General features: G+C 40.9%; 2 protein-coding genes across 2 annotated transcripts in view; both read left to right on the top strand.

Annotated features, from left to right (window-relative positions):
* LOC109400030 (uncharacterized) overlaps positions 1–26,956 on the top strand; it is a 1,200,131-nt gene that overhangs the window by 326,458 nt on the left and 846,717 nt on the right. The window lies entirely within an intron of this gene.
* On the top strand, positions 7,076–8,827 carry LOC134285483 (uncharacterized protein K02A2.6-like). Its single transcript, XM_062846293.1, has one exon. It carries the CDS (start codon positions 7,244–7,246, stop codon positions 8,732–8,734), a length of 1,491 nt encoding a protein of 496 aa, XP_062702277.1. The 5' UTR covers positions 7,076–7,243; the 3' UTR covers positions 8,735–8,827.

The following is a 26,956-nucleotide window of genomic DNA, read 5'->3' as shown; positions in this document are numbered from 1 at the left end:
ATACCTTAGGAATGCCTCTAGAAATCGCTTCCGATTCTCCAGGAACTATTTGGGGATTTTCTTAGGAATTCCTCTTGAAATTGCTTCCAGGATTCCTTCTGGAGTTTCTTCACGAACTCCTTAAAGCAAGGATCGGTATATTCTCCTCACTTCATTCATATTCACTCCTCTTTGCTGAAGTGAATCGAGAAAGATGCATCTAACGGATAGTCATGATCAAACATGCAACCCCATCACCAGTGGGAAGCGATGCGCAAATTGTTTGACATGGATATTCGTTGCAGTTCGTCGCAGTTTGGATCGCACGCGAATGAATGAATAGCGAATGGTGACGAATGTTGGTGAGCGATCGAAGCGGCTATTATCATAACTAGAAGAAAATTTTTGCATATAAGGCATACATTTTTAGTGTATTGTTGTTGACATGCTAGATTAGCAAAGAAAATAATAAACATTTTTTGGAAACATCAAAAATTCGTATGCACAATATCACTCGGATCACTCACGAATCGCATTACCGCTCGATCGCTTGCGATGCGAATGTGGACGAATGAGTATTTTCCAAGTGTGGCTTCCTACCAATCGCCGGAGTTTGCTGTCGTCACTGACAAGCAAACACACAAACTAAAGCGACAACCGTTCGCTGCTGACTGTCTTCGAATGTGGAAGAAGATAAAAAGTGGAAATCAGGAACCCTGCCTTAAAGGATTCCTCCAGAATTTCTCCAAGAATTCCATCTACGATTTCTTTTTTTTTTAATTTCTTTTTATTTGTGAATTCACAATCTACGATTTCTGAAGGAATTAGTCCTGGTATTCCTCTATAAATTCCTTTTTAGATTCATCCACGAATTTCTTCAGGAATTCCTGAAGGAATTTTTCCAGTGATTCCTCTAGGAATTTCTGCATGAATTTTTCTAAAAAAAAATCTTCGGGAATTCATCTAGAGATTTCTGCATAGATTGCGCCAGGAATTCCTCTTAAGATTTCTCCAGGAGTTACTTTGGAGATTCCTTCAGGAATTCCTACAGGCATTCCTCTAGAATATCATCCAGGGATCCTTCCAAAAATTCGCAGAAGATTTTTTGTCAGAGATTCCTCCAAGAACCTTCCAGGGTTTCTTCAATGCTTTCCTTCAGGATTTCCTCCAGGCATTCCTCCAGAGATTCCTCCAGTAATTGCTTCCGCGATTCTTTCAAGAACTCCATCAGGAATTCCTACAGAAATATATCCAGGAAATCTTCAAGATGTTCCTCCAAGGGGGTTTCCAGAGACTCCTACAGGAATTCCTCCGAAGATTTCTCCAGGAATTACTTCAGGAAACCCCCCAAGAATTCCACCAAGAATTATCCTAGGCATTCTTCCACGAAATTTTCGCAGCATTCTTCCAGGGATTTCTTCTTGGATTATTGCAGAGACTTGTCCAGTACTTTTTTTCAGCGATTCCTCCAGGAATTCCACCAGATATTCCTCCAGGAATTGCTTTAGGGACTCCTCCAGAAATTCCTTCAGGAATTCCCCAGGAGTTCTTTCAGGAGTTTCCCCTGGGATTGCTTCAGGAATCCTCCCTGGGATTTCTTCATAAAATCCATGCAAGCAAACCTCCAGGATTTCATCTAGGAATTTCTCCAGGGCCTCCTCGAGGAATTCCTCCAGAAATGTTTTCAGGGATTCCTCCAGGAATATCACCAGGAATTCATCATACAATATGTCAGCAATTCATCCAGGATCTTCTCCAGGAAATATTCAGGGATTCCTTCATAAATTCTTCCAGGATGTGCTGTAGGAATAATTTCTAGATTTTTTTCAGGAATTCCTCAAAGAATACTTCCAGATTTTCTTCAGGATTCCTGCAGGGATTCCTCTACGAATTCCGCTAAAAGTTCCTCCAGGAATCTCTTCAGGGATCTCCACGAATTTCTCAGTATTTTTTTTTCAGAAATTTCTCCAACAGTTTCTTTAGGGATTCCCCCAGAAATTCATTCAGTAATTGTTGCAAGAATTTCTCCAAAGATTCTTCCAGGAATTCCTTCAAGGATTCCTTCAGCAATTCCCAAGGGAAAACCTCCAGGAATTCCTCTACGCATTCCTCCAGTATTTTATACAGGAATTTCTCCAGATACTCCTCCAGGAATTACCCCTAAAATTTCTTCAGGAATTCCTCCAGCAATTTCTCAAGGAATTGGTAATTGATTCAGGAATAGTTCCTGGAAATCCTTTAGAAATTATGTCAGCAATTTCTCCAGGATTTTTCCAGAAATCTTCTGGGGATATTTTCAGAAATCCTTCCAAGAAATGCACCAGGAATACCCTCTGGGTTTTTTCAGAGATTCCTCCAGGCGTTTCTCCAAGATATTCTCTTGAGATTCCTCCATGAACTGCTTCAGGTATTAGTGCAGGGATTTCTCCACGGAAAAACCTTCGAAGATTCTTCCTGGTAATCCTTCAGAAGTTCCTTCAAGAATTCTTCCAGCAAATCCTCTTGGGATTTCTTCAGAAAATCTCTCAGGAAATTCTCCAGGAATACCTTAAGGAATTTTTCAGGGATTATTTCTGGTATTCATCCAGGAATTCCTCTAGAGTTTCCTCCAAGAACTTCTTCAAAGATTTCCCCAGGGATTCCTTCAGGAATTCCTTCGAGGATTTCTCCAGGAATTCCTCCAGAAACTCCGCTTGAAATTCCTCCTGAAATTTCTCAATGGATTTTTTGTCAGAAAGAGAAATATAACAAAAATAGAAATCTCCCAGAATTCCTCTGAAGATTCCTCTAGAAATTCATCTAGTTATTCTTTCAACAATTCCTCTAGAGATTTCTCCAGTAATTCCCACATGAATTCCTACTGGAAAAACCTCAGGAATTTTTTCGGAAATTTCTCTAAGAATTTCTCCTGGACATCCTTCAGAAATTATGTCAGCAATTTCTTTTTGAATTTCTTCTGGAAATCCTTTAGAGATTTTTTTGAGATTCATTTAAGAAATTCTCCGGGAATACTTTCTAGAACTTTTCAGGGTTTTCTCCAGAAATTCCTCAAGGAGATTCGTCGAGGAATTGTTTCAGGGATTCCTCCAGGGATTTCTCCACGAATTTCTGCGGGGATATTCAGAGAGATTTCTCCAAGAAATCCTCCGGAAATGTCTTCCAAGAAATCCTCCTGGAATTTCTCAAGGATTTTTTCAGAAATTTCTTCAGCAATTCCTCCCAGAATTCCTCTGGAGATTTCTCCAGGAATTCCTCCAGGATTTTTTCCAGGGATTGCTCCAAAAAATTTATCAAAGAAATTTCTCCATGAATTCCCGCTTGGTATCACCCAAGAATCCTCTCAGGAATTGTTCCAGGAATTTGTTTAGAAGTTTCTCCAGGCATTTTATCTTGATATTTATCCAGGAATTACTTCAGGATTCCTTCTGAAATTTCTCTAATATTACCTCTAGGAGTTCCTCAAGCGATTTCAACTGAATTTTTCTAGGGATTCTTCCCAAAATTCCTCCAAGAATTCCTCCAGAATTTCCTCCAAGGAATCCTCCAGAAATTTATCTATGATTTCCTCATTAGATATCTTCAGATATTTCTCCAGGTATTCCTCCCATAATTTATACAGAAATTCATCCAGGTATACTATCAGAAATCCTTCCAGGGATTCTACAGGGGCTTTCTCCAGGGATTCATCTAGGTATTCAATCGAAGATTTATCCAGGAAGTCTTCCAGGGATTGCTCCAGGAATTCCTTAAATAATTTCTGCAGAAATTCCTCACAGGGTCTCTTCAAAATTCATTCAGGAGTTCCTTCGGAAATTTCAGAAATCTTCAATCATCTTTTCAGGGAGAAGAACTTCTTCAGGATTACCAAATGATTTTTTTTTTAATTATTTCAAAAATTTCTGGAATTCCTTCTGCGAATAGTATTGAAAGATAATTTAAAAAGGACTCATACAGGTACCAGAAAATTGTAGGTTAGTCCTCAAAAGAGTTCGTAATTTCTAAAAGAGTTCAACTGTAATGTTTTGTAGACATTAACAAAAAAAATCAGAGCAAAATAATGCACGAGTATATACAAATCTTTAATTTTCCAGACATTGGTCACCGCTACCAGCACCACGTTGATTTATGTAGATCAGACGAGCTTTTCTAGCGTATTGTACAAAATAAAACAGCGTGACTGCAGAAGGGGTAAATCAAGAGTTAAATAATGCTTTTAGAATATAATGTTATTATATTCTATTTTATCGTATTGCGTTTAGTTATTGTTGGAGCAGTACAAGCAAGCCATGATTTTTAGCCTTAAGTTGACACTTGCAAATAAACTCTATTCTAATTTGAACCACCAAACTATCAAGTTGAGTTTTACTCCCACTACACAATAGTTTTTGGCGACGAGATTTTAAACGAAGTCACGCAAAGTATCGGTAGCAGAATGAGTCCCGAATTCGAAGCAAGCCTTCTAAGGATTCTGGAGAACCAAGGAAGAATTCTTCAAGAACTTTCCGCTTCAAGATCCGTAGCAGGTCCATCAGTTGGCGGAGGCGACGGTAATCTGCAGTCCAACCAGCAGCATCCGGAGGACCCACGTCGGCAGAATCAGACGGAGTTCCTGATCGAGTCCCTGTCAAGCAGCATCAGTGAATTCCACTACGATCCAGAAGCGGGAGTTACGTTTGAAGCTTGGTTTGCAAAGTACGAAGACCTTTTTGAAGAGGACGCTCGAAAGTTGGATGGACCGGCCAAGGTTCGACTCTTGCTCCGAAACCTAAGCACCGTAGCTCACAAGAAATACGTGAACTACATACTACCGAAGAAACCGAAAGAAGTTTCATTCGAAGACACCATCACCACCTTGAAGTCGATTTTCGGTAGAAACACATCATTGTTCAACCTGCGGTACCAGTGCCTACAGCTACAGAAAAATTCATCAGAAGATTTCTTCACGTACGCTGGAATCGTGAACGAGAAGTGTGAAGAGTTCAAGCTACCGGAAATCACCAATGATCAGTTCAAGTGTCTACTTTTCGTGTGCGGCCTGAATTCAAGCAAAGATGCGGATGTCCGGACTTCCTTGCTGTCCAAGATCGAGAGTACCAATCCGGCAACCCCGATGACACTACACTCATTGGCTGAGGATTGCCAGCGGCTCCTGAATCTCAAGAAGGATACTGCAATGATCGAGAAGTCAGGTAACAAGTCCAGTGTTTGCGCCATCAGGAATCCTACGAAAATCAAGACGTCTGGTCAACAACAGCAGCAGAAACCGTCAGATGTCCCGAACACTCCTTGCTGGCGTTGTGGAGAAATGCATTATTCGAAGAATTGCAATTACATCCAACATCAGTGCAAGTCATGCAAGAAAGTCGGACATAAGGAAGGATACTGTACCTGTTTCCAATCAAAGCCGAAGAAGAAGAATCGAGGTTTTAAGAATCAGTCAGCGAAGGCTCAAGGAATCTATTCCGTCAATCAGGTGAGTGTTACTGCCAACCGGAAGTTCACCACAGTCGAACTCAATGGACACGCCGTCAGAATGCAGCTGGATAGCGCAGCGGACATCAGTGTCATTTCACAAGAAGTCTACAAGCAAATGGGATGTCCAGCCGGAAAACAACCATCAATCAACGTTGTGAATGCTTCTGGCGATGACATGGGTCTCACTCTGGAGTTGTCGTGCTCAATCACCTTGAATGAAGTATCCAAGCAAGGAAGATGTTTCGTGTCCAAGGCAGATGATCTCAATTTGTTTGGAGCTGAATGGATTGAACTGTTCGGACTTTGGGATGTACCTTTCAACGCAGTGTGCAACCAAGTATCGATGAAGCATCATCCGGAAGCTGAGGGCCTGGTCGATCGTTTGAAAGTCAAGTACAGCAACGTTTTCGATGAGAGCCTGGGACTTTGTACGAAGAAGCAAGTATCGCTAACTGTCAAGCCTGGATCGAAGCCAGTTTTCCGTCAGAAGCGTCCAGTTCCATATGCATCTGTCCAGAAAATTGAAGATGAACTGAACCGGCTTCAAGCTTTGGACATCATTTCACCAGTGACATACTCCGAGTGGGCCGCTCCAATTGTAGCAGTTCGGAAACCGAATGGCAAGGTCAGAATCTGTGCAGATTATTCCACCGGATTAAACGAAGCTTTAGAAGCAAATCATCATCCGTTGCCGCTTCCTCAAGACATATTTGCAAAATTGGCTGGGAAGAAAATATTTTCGCAAATAGATCTTTCGGACGCCTACTTGCAAGTCGAAGTTTCGGAATCCTCAAGAAAATTGCTGACCATCAACACTCACAAAGGTCTTTACCAATTCAATCGACTTTCTCCAGGAGTTAAAACCGCACCAGGTGAATTCCAGCAGATTGTGGACAGCATGGTAGCAGATTTGGAAGACGTAAGCGTTTATCTTGACGACATCATTTTGGCAAGCAATTCTCTGGAAGAACATCTTCAGCAGCTGGAACGGTTACTGGCTCGCATCGAAGAATACGGATTTCACCTCAAAATCGGAAAAAGCAACTTCTTCATGCAGCAGATTCAGTACCTCGGATTGATTGTAGATGACCAAGGAATTCGTCCGGATCCAGAAAAGATCAAGGCCATCGTCAATATGCCAGCCCCGCACGATGTACCAAGTCTACGTTCGTTTCTGGGAGCAGTAAATTATTACGGCAAGTTTGTACGAGCAATACACGATCTTCGTCAACCAATGGATGCTTTGTTGAAAAAGGACGTCAAATGGAATTGGAGCCCAACTTGTCAGAACGCTTTCGAAGAGTTCAAGAGGATTCTACAATCAGACCTCCTACTGACGCATTACAACCCAAACTTGGAGATGATAGTAGCAGCCGACGCATCGCAACATGGCATAGGAGCAGTCCTGCTTCACCGATTTCCAGATGGTTCTGTCAAGGCTGTATGTCACGCTTCCCGGACATTGACTGATGCTGAAAGGAATTACGCTCAAGGAGAAAAGGAAGGATTAGCACTGATATTTGCCTGCACCAAGTTTCATCGAATGTTATTTGGAAGACATTTCATTCTGCAAACGGACCACAAACCACTTCTTGGGATATTCGGATCGAAGTAAGGCATACCAGTACATACTGCCAACAGACTACAGCGTTGGGCACTGACACTGCTGCAGTATGATTTCAAGATCGAATTCCAGAAGACTGAAAGTTTTGGATACGCTGATTTGCTCTCTCGCTTGATTGGACAACATTCCAAGCCCGATGAAGATTATGTGATTGCCAGTTTGCAAATGGAAGCAGATATTCGCAGTATTCAAACCGAAGCCGTATCAGTTCTACCAATCACCAGTCAATTGATTTTGCAAGAATCAAAAAAGGATGCCACGTTTCAAGCAGTCCTCAAGCAAGTTCGAGATAACTGGCCTTCCACGAGACATTCCAATGAAGTCGGATCATTCTACAAGAGACGTGAAGCGCTGTGTGAAGCGAATGGATACCTGATGTTCATGGATCGAATCGTCATTCCGAAGTCATTGCAATCACCTGTTCTCAAGCAGTTACATGTTGGTCATCCTGGAATGCAAAGAATGAAATCTCTGGCAAGAAGTTTTGTGTTTTGGCCAAATATGGATGCAGATATTGAAGACTATGTCCGGAGATGTTCGAACTGTGCAGCAGCATCAAAAGCTCCCGTGAAAACAACTCTTTCATCGTGGCCAATTCCGTCCATGCCCTGGTCTCGTCTTCATGTGGATTATGCTGGACCAATCAAAGGAAAAATGTTCCTCGTCATCGTGGACGCGTATTCAAAATGGCCAGAAATTTTTGCAACCAGTAACTCGACCGCAACAATGACGATTAAGAAGCTGAAGGAATGTGTCTCCCGATTTGGATGTCCATTGACCATTGTAACGGATAACGGTACCCAGTTTTGCTCTGAAGCATTCAGCAAGTTTTGCCAGCAGCACGGAATCGATCACGTGAAAACTCCACCCTTCCACCCACAATCTAATGGTCAAGCCGAGCGATTTGTGGATACACTAAAGAGAGCGCTTTTGAAGATAGGCGGAGAAGACGTTGAAGATGCACTGCAGATTTTCCTTCAAACCTATCGCTGTACCCCTAATCCATCCTTACCGGATAACCGATCACCAGCTGAGGTCCTGTTAGGCAGAAAAACCCGAACTGTTTTTGACCTGATGAAGCCGCCGATTTCACAACCAACGCAAATTAATGAAAGGCAGAATGATCAGTTCAACAAGCAGTATGGAGCGAAACATCGATCGTTTGAAGCTGGGGATACAGTTTATGCTGAAATTCATATTCGGAACGAGCGCTATTGGGCCAAAGGTATCGTTATTGAGCAGAAAGGAAGTGTGGTCTACAATGTTCTTCTTCAAGACGAAAAACGACAAGGTTTGATAAGATCGCACACTAACCAATTACGGAAACGCAAACCGGACGGAAAATGTGAAGCTTCAGCTGAGCAGCCTCTACCCTTACAAGTACTGTTGGAGGAATTTAGCTGTCCGGATCATGTTCCAACTGAAGATATTGAAAATCCTGGGAACTCTCAACTGGATATTCCCGTAACCGAGCCCGGAAGTTCAAGAGGTAATACGTGTCCTGAACAGATGAAATCAAATTGTATCGACGGATCATCGGAGGTTTGTCGTAGTCAGGATCGGGTTCAATCAAGAAAACGAACTCTACCTTTTCGGGAACCTTCAGGCAGGAAGCGGAGACTTCCTTCACATTTTGAGTACTACGAGATTTTCTGAAGGAGGAGATGTTGGAGCAGTACAAGCAAGCCATGATTTTTAGCCTTAAGTTGACACTTGCAAATAAACTCTATTCTAATTTGAACCACCAAACTATCAAGTTGAGTTTTACTCCCACTACACAATAGTTATTGAAGCTAGTAGGTACAGGTCACATAACATAAGTGGAACTCTGGCTCAAAAAGTTGATGCCTTTCCGAGTTCGTACGCTGGTATACAGGGCATCGAAATGTCAAATGCATTATAACATTATTGCCATACTATTTTTCAGCGCGTATACCATTTTTCATTGCCTTGAAGTAAAACAAAGACCTCATAGATCTACACAGCAAAAAAATATGAAAATTAAACAGCACGTAAATTGAAGATCAACTGAAATTTGCGACAGAAAAATGTAAATCATCAACAGTTAACGTCAGCCGAGCAGCCCGCTGCTAGTCAGACGGCTTGTTTACAGATTTTAAAGCATATTCGCTTTAAATTTACATGCATCTGCTATAAATCATGTCAGCCACTCTCCGTCATCAGCTGAACGAACGGCTGCTCGCAGCTGTGGCGGTTTCCCCGTTGTCTCTCTCTGCCCTCTCTGCAGCAGGCGAAGCATGCGTGCATTATGGTAGAAGCAGTTTAACTTTGGCTGTCTGCTCTTTCAACAAGCTGAGATAGCCAAGAGAACTCAGGCGTGCTACTCACACCCCAAGGATCTGAGTTCAATTCTCGCTCGGATCTCAATTTTTCTATATATTTTCTAACAGATATCTGCAATGTAATTTTAAGATCGCACAAATATTTCCATCATATATGACGGGGTCCTTTTGTTACATTCGATCCATCATAATTTTACAGGTTTTTTTCGAACTGTGCATATCTGCTACACCGAGTAACGTTGCATATTTTTCTGTGGTTACTGGATCAATATTAAGTCTACATGCTTATTATAAACCTTTGGGACATTCAGATTTGTCCAAACTGTTGTATGATGAAGTCCTTCAAATCTACAAGAAAAACTTTATGTGTTTTCGCCTTAAATAATAGCATAGCATAATCTGCTGAGATCCGTGAAGCTCTTGGAATCTCAAATGTCATTTAGAGACACTTCAAGAATGTCCCGGATCTGTCAAACTATCTTTGAGTTAAGAACTTCAGATCTACACTCGTACCATCAGCTGTATCTGACATACTGAGTAACGTTTCATAACCAATTGCGGTGACTGAACCAACCTGAAGTCTTTATACACTCCCGTTCAAAAGTTTGGGGTCACCCCCTCAAAAACATGTCATTTTTTTAGGCCCATATCTCCGCCATTTTGCGTCCGATTTCAAAACCCTAGGTTTCATTCAAAAGATAATAAGTCAAAGAAACTTTGAACATGATTTGAAAGAAACTTTAAAAAAAAATGTATGTGAACTTGACCCGAAGCTGCCAGATTTTCTAAAATATGAATATAAACTTACGGCAGTGTCGCTGGAAGTTGGGTCGACCAAATTTTAAGATGAGAGCGGTAATATGACCCATTTTCTATTAGCTTTCAACTGCTTTTTACAGAACTTAGCTAAAAAATCTAGAAAAAAAGTTATTAAGTAAATTAATCCTTGATGTCATCCACCAAAAGTTTGGGGTCACCACTCAATATGATGTATCGGCCAAAAGTTTGGGATCACTTTCGTAAAACATGGAAAAGTGATGTGGTGATATCTTCGTCATCTATAGTTCAATTTTAATTACTTTTGGCTCATTTCAGATAATTAACTAAATTTACGTTTGATGTCTTTAACTTAACGTATTTAACGATTTTTGTATATAAAAATGTTATGTAAAGTTAGCACATTTCACCACGCTTCAAAAAATGAGGCAACTTTACTTTAAGTTTTAGTATGTAAATTTCAACAAATATGTGTGGTTCAATGTCTATGCAGTAAGTATCATTCATTTTGTTTCAAAGAAGCCAAGAAGAATTAAAATTGAATGAAAGATGACAAAGATATCAACAAATCACTTTTCCATGTTTTACGATAGTGACCCCAAACTTTTGGCCGATACATCATTTTGAGCAAGGGTGACCCCAAACTTTTGGTCGATGACATCAAGGATTAATTTACTTAATAACTTTTTTTTCTAGATTTTTTAGCTTAGTTCTGTAAAAAGCAGTTGCAAGCTAATAGAAAATGGGTCATATTACCGCTCTCATCTTGAAATTTGGTCAACCCAATTTCCAGCGACATTGCCGTAAGTTTATATTCATTTTTTAGAAAATTTAGCAACTTTGGGTTAAGTTTACATACAATTTTTTTGAAAATATTTCTTTTAAATCATGTTCAAAGTTACTTTGATTTATTATCTTTTGAATGAGACCTAGGGTTTTGAAATCGGACGAAAATTGGCGAAGATATGGGCCTAAAAATGACATGTTTTTGAGGGGGTGACCCCAAACTTTTGATCGGGAGTGTATATTCTTATGAACCTTTGGGATATTGAGGGTCTCTAAACCTGAAGTTTACCTCTTGATAGTAACAGTATTAATTCTCATAATGAACTTTAAACTGTTATGTGTAATCCCTCTGGCATATCATTAGTCATTTCAAGATATTTTTGAGTTATTCCAGAACAACACTACTTTGGAGACCCTAGCTTCTGGTCTACATTTGTAATATTAGCTTTTGCTACTACGTACGCTAAGTAGTGTTACATAATCCACTGTACTTACCAAAGTAGTTAGTGTTAGAGGAACAATAAGCGTTGTTGTATATTTTTGAGATATTATGGGCTTCCTTACTGTTATGAAGCTTAGTTAATAATGGAAGAAGTAACTGTTGCACCCGTAGAGTAAGGAATCCAAACTTAAGCCCGACTGATCTGAAATTGGCTATTGAACTTTCAGAAGAATTCATGATTGATTGCAAATCGTAACTTTTTATAATGAAAGAAGTTACCGTTACACCCGTAAACTTTGGGATCTAAACTCAAGAACAGTTTGGATGACCTAGGATATCCCGAATGATCTGATATTGTCTATTAACTTTTCAGAAGACTTACTGGACATGCTAGATTATAAATCGTTGCTTTGTATAATGAAAGAAGTTAGTTTGGATGATCTAGGATATCCAGAAAAAATTCTGCATAATACTCTATTCTTTTTATGCTATTGACCACCAAAACTAAAAAAAACGTAGGAAAAACTCCATAATATCGCTTGAAAAAAAATCCGGCTTCAAAGGGTTAAAAGAAATAAAATTATAGCAACCAGTTCCTACATTATTAGAGGGTTCGAAAATACGATACAAGATCAGTTCCTAAAGTTTATTATACAAACAAAAGAATACCTTCTGGCGCTGTGAAACTGTTAATGCCGCTGTCGATTGTAATCGCTCCCGTTAGCGGTTCAGAATTAAAAAAAAATATCTACTTTTACCGCTGTTTATCAGTCCTATCCTTTGAAAATCTATCAATTTACCATAGTTAACATACTTCACTTACATAAACATAGAGTCAAGTCCAAAACCATAACCAACAAGCTGAAGTTTTAACGTCTCTTTTGTTGTTGGTCTCCAGTAACCGCTATAAAGCTCTTCCTATCAAACCACACAGCACAGCATTCTGGCTTCGCTTAGGTAGTTAAATACAACATGCTGCGCAAACCATGCACACACCTGAACCCACAATGCCCTCCACCTAGCAACTAAACGTAAGAAAAAAGTTGTTGAATTTTAAAAATTTGCCCATAAATTAATGGTCCGCAAAGGTGAACAAGCGTCGGCGAAAAAAAATCTCTGCAACCAATCTTTACTTTTTTTGCATATGAGAGTGAGAGCCGAACCGTTTTGGTAGCTCCACACGCCAGACAAACTTTTCCTCCCCGGGAAAGGCTTCAGTCAGGAGAACGCCTTGCCAGTGCAGTTCAGTGCTGCTGGATGCATATTTTCGCTTGCATCGTCACCGACCGTCGTCGACGACGTAGCGGGTTTGGTGGAGCGGTGAGGCAACATTAAATTTATAATCCACTTTTGGCCACTTGAACTCCGCAACGTCGTAGCAGCCGTAGTCGTTGTTGGCTGGCGCCGTCGTGAATAAGAACGCCACTCGAGCCTAATTGTTCTCCGACCGACCGACCGACCGACATCAGCCTGCTGCCAGCAGCACAGCCGAAGAGGTGAGATTCGGCGAGGTTGGGATTGGGGTGTGGTTGACTCTTGTCGGAGTGACTGGGCCCGCCACAACAGAGAAGGTGCTTTGAAGTCCTTGGATTTTGGGGTTTTGAATCATGGTTCAGGCGAATGCAAAGTTCTACCGTTTCGGACTTGCTTCCAGGTCATACCGTCTGTTGATTATTATGTTGCATGGGGTTTCAGTTTTGCTGGTTCATATTTACCGCTTGGAAGTGCAATATTTCGCACTAATAGGCAAAACTTTTGCTTTCCATATCAGACTATGGCGTGAGTGACCTCTGCTGTACATAGAAGTCGTCTCAATTCTTTTCAATTCTCGGTCCATGGCTGTGCGTCTCCAATTCCGCACTCTGCGGAGGGTCCGCAAATCGTCTTCCACTTGATCGATCCACCTAGCTCACTGCACACCACGTTTTCTTGTACCGGTCGGATGACTTTCGAGAATTATTTTAGTCGGGTTCTTATCCGACATCCTGATTACGTGACCCGCCCACTGTAGCCTCCCGATTTTCGCGGTGTGGATGATGGTTGGTTCTCTCAGCAGCTGATGCAGCTCTTGGCTCATTTGCTTTCTCCAAGTCCCGTCTTCCATCTGCACTCCGCCGTAGATGGTACGCAACACCTTCCGTTCGGAAACTTCAAGGGCGCGTTGATCCTCTGCGCGTGGAGTCCATGCTTCGTGCCCATAGAGGACCACCAGTCTAATCAGCGTTTTGTAGATAGTCAACTTCGTGTGACAGCGACTTTGTTCGATATGTTCTGCGGAATCCAAAGTCAGCTTGATTTTCTGCCAGAATGCGTCTCTGCTGGTGTCGTTGTCAGCGGTCACCAGTGAGCCCAAGTACACGAATTCTTCAATCGTCTCGATTTCATCACCGTCGATAGAAATTCGAGGTAACGGGTGCGTTGATTCTTCCCTAGAGCCTTTTGCCATCATGTACTTTGTCTTCGACACATTAATTACTAATCCGATTGGTCTGGCTTCATTCTTTTGTCAGATATACAGGGGATAGACAAAATGATCGGGACAGGCAAAATTTTCCCTTCTCAAAAAATTTTCAAATAGCTGTAACTTTTCGATAAGGGCATCAAATATTCTCAAATTTTCACGGTAAGTTGATCAACTATTTGTGTATCGGTGAACAAAATTCGAAAAAGGTCGAACGATTCTGGACGAAGTTATAAAGATTCTAAAAACAGGTAAAATTATCCGATAGCCAACTATGAGCTGCTATATCTCCGGATTTAATGAACCGTATGTAATGAAATTTTGACCATTTATGACTTATATAATGAGCTTCGGAAAACTTTTGACATAACTAAAAATTCTTAACACGGAAGAAAATTATAACGATTAGATTATTTTTCTTATAAAATACCAAATTTTCTTAAATTTCAACATCGTTTGAAAATTCAAGATGCTAATTATAGTTCATTTAAATTCCCTCTGATTCTCTTGAATACAGATATGTTTTGAAAAAAAGTATCAACATAGGCGACAATTCATTGAAAAAGTAATGGTATGCATATTAAAAATAGACCAATTTACTAAAAAATCATAAATTTAATGAAATCGCTATAACTTTTTCTCTCGTTAATAACTTCAAGTTGTGTCAAACGTTTTTCAGAGCTCATTATATGATTCATAAATGGACAAAATTTCATTGCATTCGGTTTATTGAATCCGGAGATATAACAGCTCAAAGTTGGCTATCGGATAATTATACCTTTTTCTAAAATGCTTATAACTTCGTGCAGAATAGCCCGATCTTTTCCAAATTTCGTCCACTAATACACAACTAGTTGATCAACTTACAGTGAAAGTTTTGGAATATTTGATGCACTTTTCGAAAAGTTACAGCTAATTGAACATTTTTTGAAAAGTGGAAATTTTGCCTGTCCCGATCATTTTGGCTATCCCCTGTACGTTTCCGCTATCGTCTCAAATTTGCGAGCTATAATATCAATATAATTAGCGAAACCAAACAGCTGAACGGACTTCGTGAAAATCGTTCCACTCTCCTTATTACACCCTTTAAAGCAATGTTGCACAGCAAGCAAGAAAGACCCCATAACTTTGCCGTAACCCTTTGCGAGATTCGAAGGGACTCGAGAGTGTCTTTGATACTCGAACTGCGCAGACCAATCAATCCACCGCGGCCTTAATTAATTGTATCTGTTCATCCGAGAATCCATATTCGTGCATAATCGGCCATAGCTGGTCTCGATCGATTGTATCACACGCCGATTTAAAATCGATGAACAAGTGATGTGTGGGCACGTTGTATTCGCGGCATTTCTGCAACACCTGGCGGATGGCGAACATCTGGTCCGTTGTAGCGCGTTCACCCATAAATCCAGCCTGATATTGCCCCACGAACTCTCTTGCAATCGGTGATAGTCGGCGGCATAAAATTTGAGAGAGTGTCTTGTAGGCAGCGCTCAGTAGTGTGATCGCGCGGTAGTTCCCGCAATCCAACTTGTCGCCCTTTTTGTAGATGGGACACACGACATCTGCCATTCCTTCCTTCATCCAAATCTTGGCAACGACCCAGTGTATTGTTCTCACCAGTGCTTCCCCATCGTATTTCAGAAACACGCTTGGTAGTTGATCTGCTCCAGCAGCTCTGTTGTTTTTTAACCAGCCAACCTCTTCCTCAATCTCTTGTCTTGGAGGTTGGGGTTCGGAAGTCTTTGGTCCTGTGCACATACTCCTAGATCTGTTTCCACGCCGGCGACTTACAAAGTTACCATTGCAATGACATTTTGGTGCTTATCCTAATGCTGCCGCCACCTCTCAACCACCTCACGCTCGCTCGTGAGAATATTCCCGTGATTATCTCGGCACATGTCGGCTTGTGGTACAAAGCCTCTGCGCGAGTGGTTCAGCTTCTCGTAGAAGTTCCGTATGCCCTTAACTGTTACATCGCTTCGCGATCTCGTTTTTCTTGCTGACGCTTCTTCATCCGGAAGACTGAGTTCTGTCTGTTCCGCGCCTGTATGTAACGTGCCTCATTCGCTCTCGTACGGTGTTGCAGCATTCTCGCCCATGCTGCATTCTTCTCGTTTTTCAACTGTTCACATTCGCCGTCGTACCAGTCGTTTCTGTGATTCTGAGTCGCGAAGCCTAGTGCTGTAGCCGAGGTACTACCTATGGCGAATCGGATGTCCACTAAGCTTTAGGCGCTCATTTGCTTCCACACACGTCTGAACAGCTATTGACCAACCCGGCTGACCAGCTGAAACACTGATTCGACCACGAAACCTTTATCAAATATCGACCAGGACACCAACATCTCAGCTTTATCCGCCAAGAGTTTGACAGCCAGTCGTAGTATGAGTCGAACAGAGCCCCAGGAGTCGTTTGCATATCAGCCGAGATGCTCAAAGCTGACCCCATAGTATCTGCATAAATACAGTCAAGACTCTTATAAGATCACTGGTCGGGGGCGCAATAGGAATCCGCTTAAGAAGCTGTCCATAAACCACATGATCATGAGGGGGTTTGAAGGGAGGGGGGTGGGGTGGTTCGGCCAATGACCATTTTGTATGGACAAATAAAAAAATTTGTATGGACTAATGACCACGCCTGGGAGGGGGGGGGGGGGGGGGTGGTTGGTTGAAAAGTCCCAAAAACTTACCACGTGGTTTATGGACAGCCCCTAATAGGAGACTAAGGGCCGATTTCTTCACCCTGGCTTAAGCGTTAAACCTGGTTTAACTATATGGGTAAGCCTGGCTTACCGGTTAAGCCGAGGTGAAGAAATCGACGCTAAGAGCTTATGGGATTTCGGCTTTTGGGGGTGTGGCCTACCCAGACAACCAGAAATCGCATAAGGATGTACGCTGTACATCGTATAAAGTACTATTTTTACTCACTATCGCATACATATACGGCTGAGGGACAATTTTCATCGCATATGATGTTATTTTTTTAACTTATTGCGATGTATCTGGTAAAATCATATAAGAGTGCAAATTAACTTTTATTATGTATAACTACATCGTAGTAGACGATATTCTGATGTTTTATTGCGACGAACTTTACTTATTCGCAAAAGAGTTCGAGCGGACTCGCAAAGTGTCAATTGAATTCGCATAATTACGCACTGCGATGATTATACGACTTCGCTTGGTACTTTTCTTATTAGGTCAGCTAAACTCGCATTGGTGTACAAACTAAATCGCATAAAAGTAAAAATAAACTCGTTAAAATGTGCATACAAACTCGCATAAGCTAGAATCGTTAACGTTGGTATATTGCGATGTGATATGTGATAACAATGAAAGAGGTGCGTTGGAGTGCCAAAAAGCTACAAGAAAGTTAACAGTCATCATTATGGTTACTAAACAAGTTAATAAGTCATCATTTTTGTTTTGTTGACCTGATAATTAACAATGGGTGGTGCTAGCAAGAGAGGGGTAGTGATAACTGTGTGGGAAATCCCGCTTCGTCATTTTGAGCTCAAGATAGCTCGAACAAGTACAGAGCAGGGAAACCAAGTGCATTCCAACAAACACTGAGGTGAGTTAAAATGTCATGGCAATTAATCAGTGTGTTTCATAAGTGGTGTTTGGTGTTGAGTGTGAAGTGTGGCTCGAAAATCCAAAGGTTCTTAGTTCGATACTGAGGTGACAAGATTTTTTTTTCGAATATTATTAAGTCGCATAAGACGCTATATTACGTCGCAATAGTGCACACCGAACATCGCATAAGATATCGCTTGAAGTCATATAGCGTTATTATGTTTCCGTCAATGCACGTATAGCGCCTCCACTTTTGTACGCATAAGGCACTTTTACTGCATCTTATGCGATGTTACTTTGCCGCATAAAAGTACGTATAACATGAACATAAACTTCATTATACGTGCAAATTGGTTGTCTGGGTATTATCTCGGGTGTGTTAAGAGTTAGCACAATACTTTCTTCGGCAAAGTTTTAGGGCTTAATGAGATCTACCATTTAGAACTTTGGTTCATATGCTTAGTTGGCAACTTGGCCGCAAGAGGGACCATCAACAGTTTGATGCTAAATTGCACTGAACCATATCAGTTTGTCAAGCAAACGTTACGATATGCGACAGCTCAAGACCCTGATAATTTGGAAGGATAGTGTCTTCGGGAAAGTTGTTGGGTACGCCAATAACTTATTGACGATGAGTTGCGTTCGAAATTCCTCCACTGGGTGGCGCTAGTGAGCAAGTAAATTTTCAAAACCTCATATCTCAGAACCCCGATAACTTAGAAAGTTGGTGTCTTTGGCAAAGTTGATCAGTATGACATAAACTTACATAAAAATAAACACTTGTTTTGCAGTTCTGCCACTTGGCGGCGCTAGTGATTAAACAAATATTTGACACCTCATAGCTGAGAATCCTGATAACTTAGAAAGTTGGTGTCTTCGGCAAAGTTGATCAATATGACATAAACTTACATAAAAATAAACACTTGTTTAGCAATTCTGCCAGTAGGCGGCGCTAGTGAACATGCAAATTTTAGAAATCTCATTGGTCAGAATCCTGATAACTTAGAAAGTTGGTGTCTTCGGCAAAGCATATCAGTATGACATAAACTTACATAAAAATAAACACTTGTTTCGCAATTCTGCCACTAGGCGGCGCTAGTAAACATGTAAATTTAATAAATCTCGTAGCTCAGAATCCTGATAATTTAGGAAGTTGGTGTCTTCGATGATCAGTATGACATAAACTTACATAAAAATAAACACTTGTTTCAAAATTCTGCCATTAGGTGGCATTTACCGGTTTTTTCGTCTTTTTTCGACTTTTTTTTGGGGTTTTTCGGTTTGGAAAAACAATTGTCGCTCCTCCCGATAACCTAGAAAGTTGGTGTCTTTGGAAAATTTGATTAGAATGACATAAACTAACATAAAAATAGACACTTGTTTCGCAATTCTTTAATTTTTTGATTCTTTTAATTCGTTTAGTAGTTTCAACTGGCATATTTTCGAGTCCGACTGACATCAAGGTATACAATTAATAAAATATGCATGCTGCCCAAGGGCAGAATTTCAACCCAGTATCTCTTCAATGAAGAATACAGGCTCTCCAAGATTGCAGAATTCTGAGCTATGAAATTTTCAAAATTTGCGTGTTTACTGGTGCCACCCAGAGGCAGAATTCTGACACAAGTGTCCCATTTTGTGCTAGTCTATGTCATACTGATCAACTTTGCCGAGACACCATCTTCCTAAGCTATCAGGATTCTGAGCTATAAAATTTCTAAAATTTGCAAGCTCACTAGCGCCGCCTAGTAGCAGAATTGCGAAACAAGGTTTCCGTTTTTTGGAAGTCTATGTCATACTGGTCAATTTTGCTGAAGACACCATCTTTCTAAATTATCAGGACTCTGAGCTTTGAGATTTCTAAAATTTGAATGTTCACTAGCGACTAGAATAGTGACAGAATTTCGAATCAAGTTTCCCATACTATGTAAATCACTGTCATACTGATATTTTTTTCCGGAGACACCAACTTTCTAAGTTATCAGCATTCTGAGCTATGATATTTTTAAAATTTGCAAGTTTACTCGTGCCGCCTAGTGGCAAAATTCCGGAACAAGGGTCCCGTTTTATGTAAATCGATGTCATACTGATCAATGTTGCTGAAGACACCACAACACTTTCTAAGTTATCGGGAATCTTAGATATGAGATTTATAAAATTTGCATGTTCACTAGCGCTGCCAAGTGGCAGAATTGCGAAACAAGTGTTTATTTTTATGTAAGTTTATGTTATACTGATCAACTTTGCCGAAGACACCAACTTCCCAAGTTATCAGGATTCTGAGCTAAACTAAAAAATCTAGATTAATAAACAGTTTTTCGTTGTCCATAGAAAAGCCAGTATTCAGTTAGCCGAGTGGTTAAGGCTATGGATCGCCAATCCGGAGACGGCGAGTTCGAATCCCGTCCCAGTCGGGGAAATTTTCTCGACTCTCGACCAAGCAACGAAGAGCAGTCGATCTGATTTTGAAGAAGAAATATTTGTGAAAATCATCTTGTAAGTAATAAAGTATGTGTTCCATCATTAATCTTACGCGCCCAGATTCATCTTATTCGAAAACTAGCGATTACGGCACCGATTGATTCCGTTCTTTTTGTTTTCATGGGTGCTCACTTCTAACAAAAAATACAAAAATAAGAAACAAAACAAGCAGTGCTTCAATCCTTTGTTTTTCGTAGGATGAAAATGGGAGCCACATACTTAAGAAGGGAACCAATACCCTATACATATATAGAGGAAAAGCAACCCCAAAATTCAAATAGATGAAACAAAAAATGACCTCAAAAGACCTTTCTGAATTTTTCACCATGTCTTCTTTATAGTGTCTGCTGAATACTGAATGCGACTCCAGTTGTTTTTATTTGCTAATTTGTTGGAATTTAAGCTTTTTCTGAGAGGTGTATTTGAAGTCAAAAAATTGTTGATCAAGTATTCTTTTCTGATACATTCAAACGAAAAGTATATCAGTTTATATAGTTCCCCTGTTTTCTTATATGAAACTGTTGATTTCTACGAAGAATTTGAGGGTACACTTCCACGATTTCTCCATTTTTAGTGTATGCAACTGGATAAGAAATGGTCAAATGCACGACAATCAAGAAACAAATTGTTCTGTAATAAAAAAGTTTGGTGAATAAGTCATTCTTGCAATTACCTATTTATTATGATCTATATGTTCATACAGTAGCTGAAACTGCATTCTAAAGAAAAAAAAAACGCAAAATTAATATAAATTGGCGTTCATGACATTTAAGCGATTATGAATTATGCATAGGATATTTATGTAATTTGTAGCTTTTATCAAGTTGGTCAACCTCACCGAAAACACTATTGAGAAAAAATGGATAGTACGTTAGTTATGATTTTTGTCCTGCCGTTTCATACATTCGCAGCACTGTGTGTGAGGCGCAAGGATGTGTCTGAGAAAGCCATCGGCCTCATTCAAGCACAGTACGGGGCATTTTCATGCATAGTACCGCAACAATGTCTTGTCCGATACAATTCGAGTCGTCGCTGGAATAGGGCAAGGATCAAGGATGCATACTATCACCGCTTCTGTTCTTCATCGTAATCGGAGATCCTGGCAGGTGTGATTGATAGTGAAACAAATCATGGGTTGGCCCAACACCATAGACATCCTAAATGACTTCGAAATGGTTGAAGTCGTTGCTCTCCCAGCTCAACGGCGCTCTGATATTCAGCGTAAGCTCGATGATCTAGCCGATCAGCCCTTGGCGACAGTTCCTACTATCAAGGCCAACAAGACCAAATCGTTGGATGTAAACACGGTCAACCCTAGCTGGGAAGCTGGGCAAGCAGTAGAGAATGTTGAAAGCTTCCAATATCTTGGTTAACAAATGGCAGCCGATGGCGGCACCAAGAGCGACATATGTGTACGGTTCAAGAAGGCGGGGGCTGCTTTTGCGAATTTAAGAAATGTTTGGAAAAACAGAAAGAAATGTGGACGAGCACAGCTTTCCCGGGAAGCTTACCAGACTGATAAGAGAAACGATGGACCGTGTGCAGAACAGCGTAAGGATTTCGGGTGAACTGTCCAGTTCATTCGAATCTCGACGGGGACTACGACAAGGTGATGGACTTTCCTGCCTATTATTCAACATCGCCCTGGAAGATGTTATGCGACGAGCCGGGCTCAACAGCCGGGGTACGATCTTCACGAAATCCAGCCAATTTGTCTGTTTTGCGGATGCCATGGATATTATTGCTAGAACATTTGGAACGGTGGCAGAACTGTACACCCGCCTGAAACGTGAAGCAGAAAAGGTCGGACTGGTAGTAAATGCGGCTAAGACAAAGTACATGCTGGTAGGTGGGACTGAGCGAGGCAGCAATGTTACAATAGACGGGGATACTTTCGAGGTGGTAGAAGAATTCGTCTACCCCGGTTCATTGCTAACGGCTGACAATAACGTTAGCCGTGAAATACGAAGGCGCATCATCAGTGGAAGTCGTGCCTACTATGGGCTCCAGAAGAAACTGCGGTCAAAAAAGATTCACCCCCGCACCAAATGTGCCATGTACAAGACGTTAATAAGACCGGTGGTCCTCTATGGACACGAGACATGGACGGTGCTCGAGAAGGACCTGCAAGCACTCGGAGTTTTCGTGCGACGGGTGCTAAGGACGATCTTCGGCGGCATGCAGGAGAACGGTGTGTGGCGGAGAAGGATAAACCACGAGCTCGCTGCACTTTACGGCGAACCCAGCATCCAGAAAGTGGCCAAAGCCGTAAGGATACGGTGTGCAGGGCATGTTGCAAAAATGCAACACCAACCCTGCAAACCATCCGGTTGGTACAAGAAGGCGTGGAGCGCAGAGAGCACGATGGGCGGACCAGGTGGAGCGTGATCTGGCGAGTGTTGGGCGTGACCGACGTTGGAGAGCTGCAGCTGCAAATCGAGTATTATGGCGGCAAATTGTTGATTCAGTATTATCATGAATTTGATGTTAACTAAATAAATGAAATGAATTGGAAAAACAGCCAGATCGGTCATAACTTTGGCCTCAGGTCAAGGCAACTGAGGGCAGTCGTCCAACATGGGGAGATCTTTCAATACGGCTCTCTGCACCATTTGTTTTAGCAAACCCCTGACCAAGTGTTACATGAAACTTTCAGAAATTATTTGTAAATCACTAGCCATTTAATAACTATTTCCAGCAACCCAACGAACTACATCGCCAAAACACTGACCTGCTCTAAGAAGCCAGCTTACAACTCCTGTCGGCCAACGCTAATTTACAATTAAATAATATTTACCAAATACTAAACTGCACTCAAGCACGCAGATGTTTCTACTAACCTTTTCGCCTTATAGTACGCTATAGCCTTTCATCGTCCGCTAACTGCATCTCCCTCCCCCCCTTTCATTTTGTGTGCCAGAAAACCCACGGTCATCATTTATTTGCATACGGAGCGCTCTTACTCTTGGGCACAAGTAAAAATTGGGAAACAAATACCTACCGCTCTTGCCACAATGCAGCCCAAACTGACCGACCATCGTTGAACACAGTGGTTCACGCAGCCTGGGCAACCTTTCCCGGTGGTGACGACGACGACAACGATGATGACGACGACGGGTTCTACCTAGTAATTATAGCGACATTTTCGAACTCCACCGGTCACTTTTTCTGGACCAGGGGAAACGAGCTTTAATTGTTACACTGCTCCCTGCTGCATGGTCGATTGGGCACATAAGCTTGAATACGAACTACACAAGAGGTGCAGGAAGCTAGATTAGCAAAAGATTGTGTCGTAAATCAACACAAAAGCACAACTCATATAATACACGCTGTTGCAGTCAGCGCAGCGTGGGCTGGGGTGGTGGGATGGTGAACAATAGTTGATAAAATGGACATGGGCAAAGTTTTTGCGACATCTGTGTTGGTTCAAATGCTTATAATATATATTTTTTGATTTATCTTTCAAAACAAGACATTTGGATTAACTTTCAAAATTTTCTAAGGATTCTAAATAAAACATAATGAAAAAAGATGACGATTATGATTTTTTTGCGCCTCGATAGCAAAAAGTTTGGGAATCGCTGGAGAAGAGGGAGATAGTGACATATTTAAAACGCCTAAACAAGAAAACTTGAAGACGTAAAACTGAACATGCGTTTATATCTGTTCAAAATTAATCATAACGCAACATGTAAACTGAGTAAGCCGTCGATATTTTGGCTTCGCTAGCACTATTTAATTATTCTCTCCGAATAGCTGCAAATTAATGAAGAACTCTCATAGTGCTTGACGACACCTACAAGTGGATGATTACTCGGCAATTTACACTTCATGACGGGAGCCGCTCCGGGCGATGGGGGCAATGAATGGACACTTTTCGATGGTTCTTGAGTGACACTTTCCGATCAAATCGATGTCGTGATTCCGCTTTTAAATGGCGCTTTCAAGTCGGCACAAACTTTTGCCTTTTCTTGGTAGCGGGTGGAAAGGATGGCCAGAGAAAAAAGGATGACAAGATCCTAGCCATTGACTGCCCCCGGAACCAAGTGTAGGCCCAAAGAAAAGAATCTCGGAAAACGGCAAAGTCATACTGGCGCTTGGCAACTTTTTCCCACTTTATTCTGAAATGGAACCTGGAAAAGAGTCTATATAGTGAAAGTCAAGAGGCAGTTTGGAATTAACTTCTTTGCGACAGTTCACTCAAAAGCCCACCCAGATGATGGTTGGTATGGTAGAGTTGTTTATGTTCCGGTTCATTTGATGGGGTGTTCCGACTGGGGTAGGCCTTCCCAAACGAAGAAGCCAGTGGAAAAAGTCAAGTTTGTTATTCCATTAAGTCACGAGAATTGAATACCTTTGTTGCTCCATCAAATCTAATCGAAGTTTTGTAAACTGGAAGGGGTTCAATTAAAAGTGTATATCTGCTGATTGAATTCTAGTTCAATGACATTTGGGGCCATCCGCCGAGGTTTCTATATAGTAGCAATATTAGGCAATGATGAAAATGTAATTTCGACATTTATAAATTCAACAACCAGCAGCTCATTTTAGAAGCTGAACCTGAGGATATGGTATATAAAAACTTATGAGGCTCGACAAGTTGTCACGGAAAACCCGTTATTTTTCGTATATTTCAGGTAAATGTCATGGGCTACCCTCGAAAAATGGAAATTGATATTCATGGTGAAGATCAATTGGCATTTTTCGAAGGTAATCAGGGTGTCTACCACCTGGAAAAACCTGGAAAACCGGGAATCCTCAGGGAATTTTATTTAACAGGGAAAAACCTGGAATACTCAGGGAATATCTTGAGTACTCAGGGAAATTTCACTCCAATAAAAAAACACATTGGGTCGTATGAATAAAAACTTGATAGTAAAAATCCATATAGAAATTTCGCTACAAGGATTTTTTCAAGAAATTCCGTCAGGGTTTCTTTCTGGAACTTCTTTAGAAATACCTCCTAAAATGTCTCCCAGGATTTCTTATAAAATTCCTTCCGCATTTATGACGGTATTTTTCTTGGTATTCCTTTTTGATTTTTTTCCGGAAAGGCATACTTCCGGATTCCTTCCAGGATTCCTGAATTCCTACCGATTTCTCCTAGAGTTTTTCACGGGGATGCTTTTTCTTCCCGGAGTTCCTTCAGTGTTTTGCTCAAAGAAATCTTCGTAGGATTTCTACCAGAATTTATTCAAAATATTCTATAAGAATTTCTGTCGGGATAAATCGTGGAATTTCTTTCGGCATTCCTCATGAAAATTTTACGCGATTCCTTCCGGCGTTCCTCTTGGGACTTTTCCAGAAGATCTTCTCAGAGTTTCTTTCAGAGTTGCTAAAGGATTTATTCCTGGGGTTTCTACTATAGTTCCTCCAAGGGTTTCTGAATGAGTTTTCACGAATTTACTGCAAGAGTTCCTCAAGAGATTTCTTTCATCTTTTTCCTGTGATATCTTCAAACAATTGCTCTAGGCTTTCTTCGAGATGTTCTTCTTGCAGACCATGATCTCCAACAGGAGTTTTCGCGAGGTTTATTTTGAAGTTTTACCTGGGATTTCTCTCGGAGTATCTCCTGGAATTTCTCTCAAAAGATTCCTTCCGATGTTGGTCATGAGATGTTCCTCAGGTTTTCTCAATTTACCTTGATTTTTTTTCCAGGGTGCCTTCTGGGATTTCCACAGGAGTTATTGCTGATATTCTTCTCTTGCACTCTTTCAGAACCAGGCTGTTCCTTGTAGTTGTATCGGATATCTTACAGTGATCCAGCTGAGATTTTTTCACAGATATTCGCTGCATTATTCCCAAAATTCTTGCCGGAATCTTTGCCAAAAATTGTCCCAAGATTCTGGATACTTCTTTAGGCATTTCTCTCAAAATTATTGCAGGGATTCTTCTACGGGTTTTCCTCAGAATGTCTCCTGAGATAACTAACGAAATACCTTATAGGTTATTCCTGGAGAAATGTTCGAGGGAATTCAAATAAAATCTTGCGAGAAATTCCGCAAAGTGTTATTGAGGAAATCTCGACAGGAACTTCAGGTAGAACCCGAGAAAAAATTAGACATCTCGAAAAAAGTTCTAGGTAATAGTAATCCCGAGAAGAAATATTAATAACATTCAAGGAGGAATACTGAAAACCTCATGGAATCCTGAAAGCAGCTACGGACGAAGTTCCGCGAGGAAAACAAGAGAAATATCGGAAAATTATCGGTAAAAATCTCGACATAAACTATTGGATAGCTATCCCGGAAAACCACTAAAAAGACACGGACACTGGCTTCAACCGGCGGATGTACCTATTGAACGAAAGTTAACACGTAGTGGCTACGGATAAGAAGCTATTCTCGTAAAAAAATCATCGCTCGGAGCGGGAATCGAACCCTCATCCATCCGAACTCTAACCGCATAGCAACGAGGCTCAACCAATGACATTCTTGAAGAAACTTTGAATAGTTTTGGATGGATCTTCCGGAGGAATCCAGCGAGAATCTCTGGAAGTATATCGGAAAACCTTTTCAAGAAATATCGGGAAGTACTCAAACAGATATCTCGTGAAAGAATCCTGCAGAAAGCCAGGAAGAAACTTTGAAAAAAAAAATCCAGGGATTACGCTCAGAAAACTTGAAAGAGTTATTGAAGAGTAGGGGAACTTGCGTATTTTCGGCAGTTTTGTTCTCTTCGTCATGGGGGTTTTTTGAAACCTGTTGAACTCAGAGTTGGCATCAAATCCTTCCCAACCAAGCTGAAAATGATCAAGTTTCAGGCAATTTGACCGACATAAATCCTTCATGAAGAAGAGAACAAACCTGCCGATGATACCCTAAGTCACCCTTTATAATTTCTAGAAAATTTGGGTTACTTTTTGAATTATAAACTTTCAAAATTTCATCTGGAAAAACCTGGAAAACTCAGGGAATTTTATTTTGAGTTATGAGTAGACACCCTGGTAATCCTTGACATTAACCTGAAATATTCGAAAAATAGTGGTTTTTACGTGACTTTCTTGTAGAACTGGTCAAGCCGCATAAGTTTTTTATATACCATATTTTC

The sequence above is a fragment of the Aedes albopictus genome, chromosome 1, assembly GCF_035046485.1.
Source record: "Aedes albopictus strain Foshan chromosome 1, AalbF5, whole genome shotgun sequence".
NCBI lineage: Eukaryota > Metazoa > Arthropoda > Insecta > Diptera > Culicidae > Aedes > Aedes albopictus.
This window is presented reverse-complemented; position numbering and strand designations above follow the sequence as displayed.

Excerpts from the sequence above, each read along its gene's own strand:
- LOC134285483 (XM_062846293.1), top strand. The coding sequence starts at position 7,244 with ATGGAAGCAGATATTCGCAGTATTCAAACCGAAGCCGTATCAGTTCTA.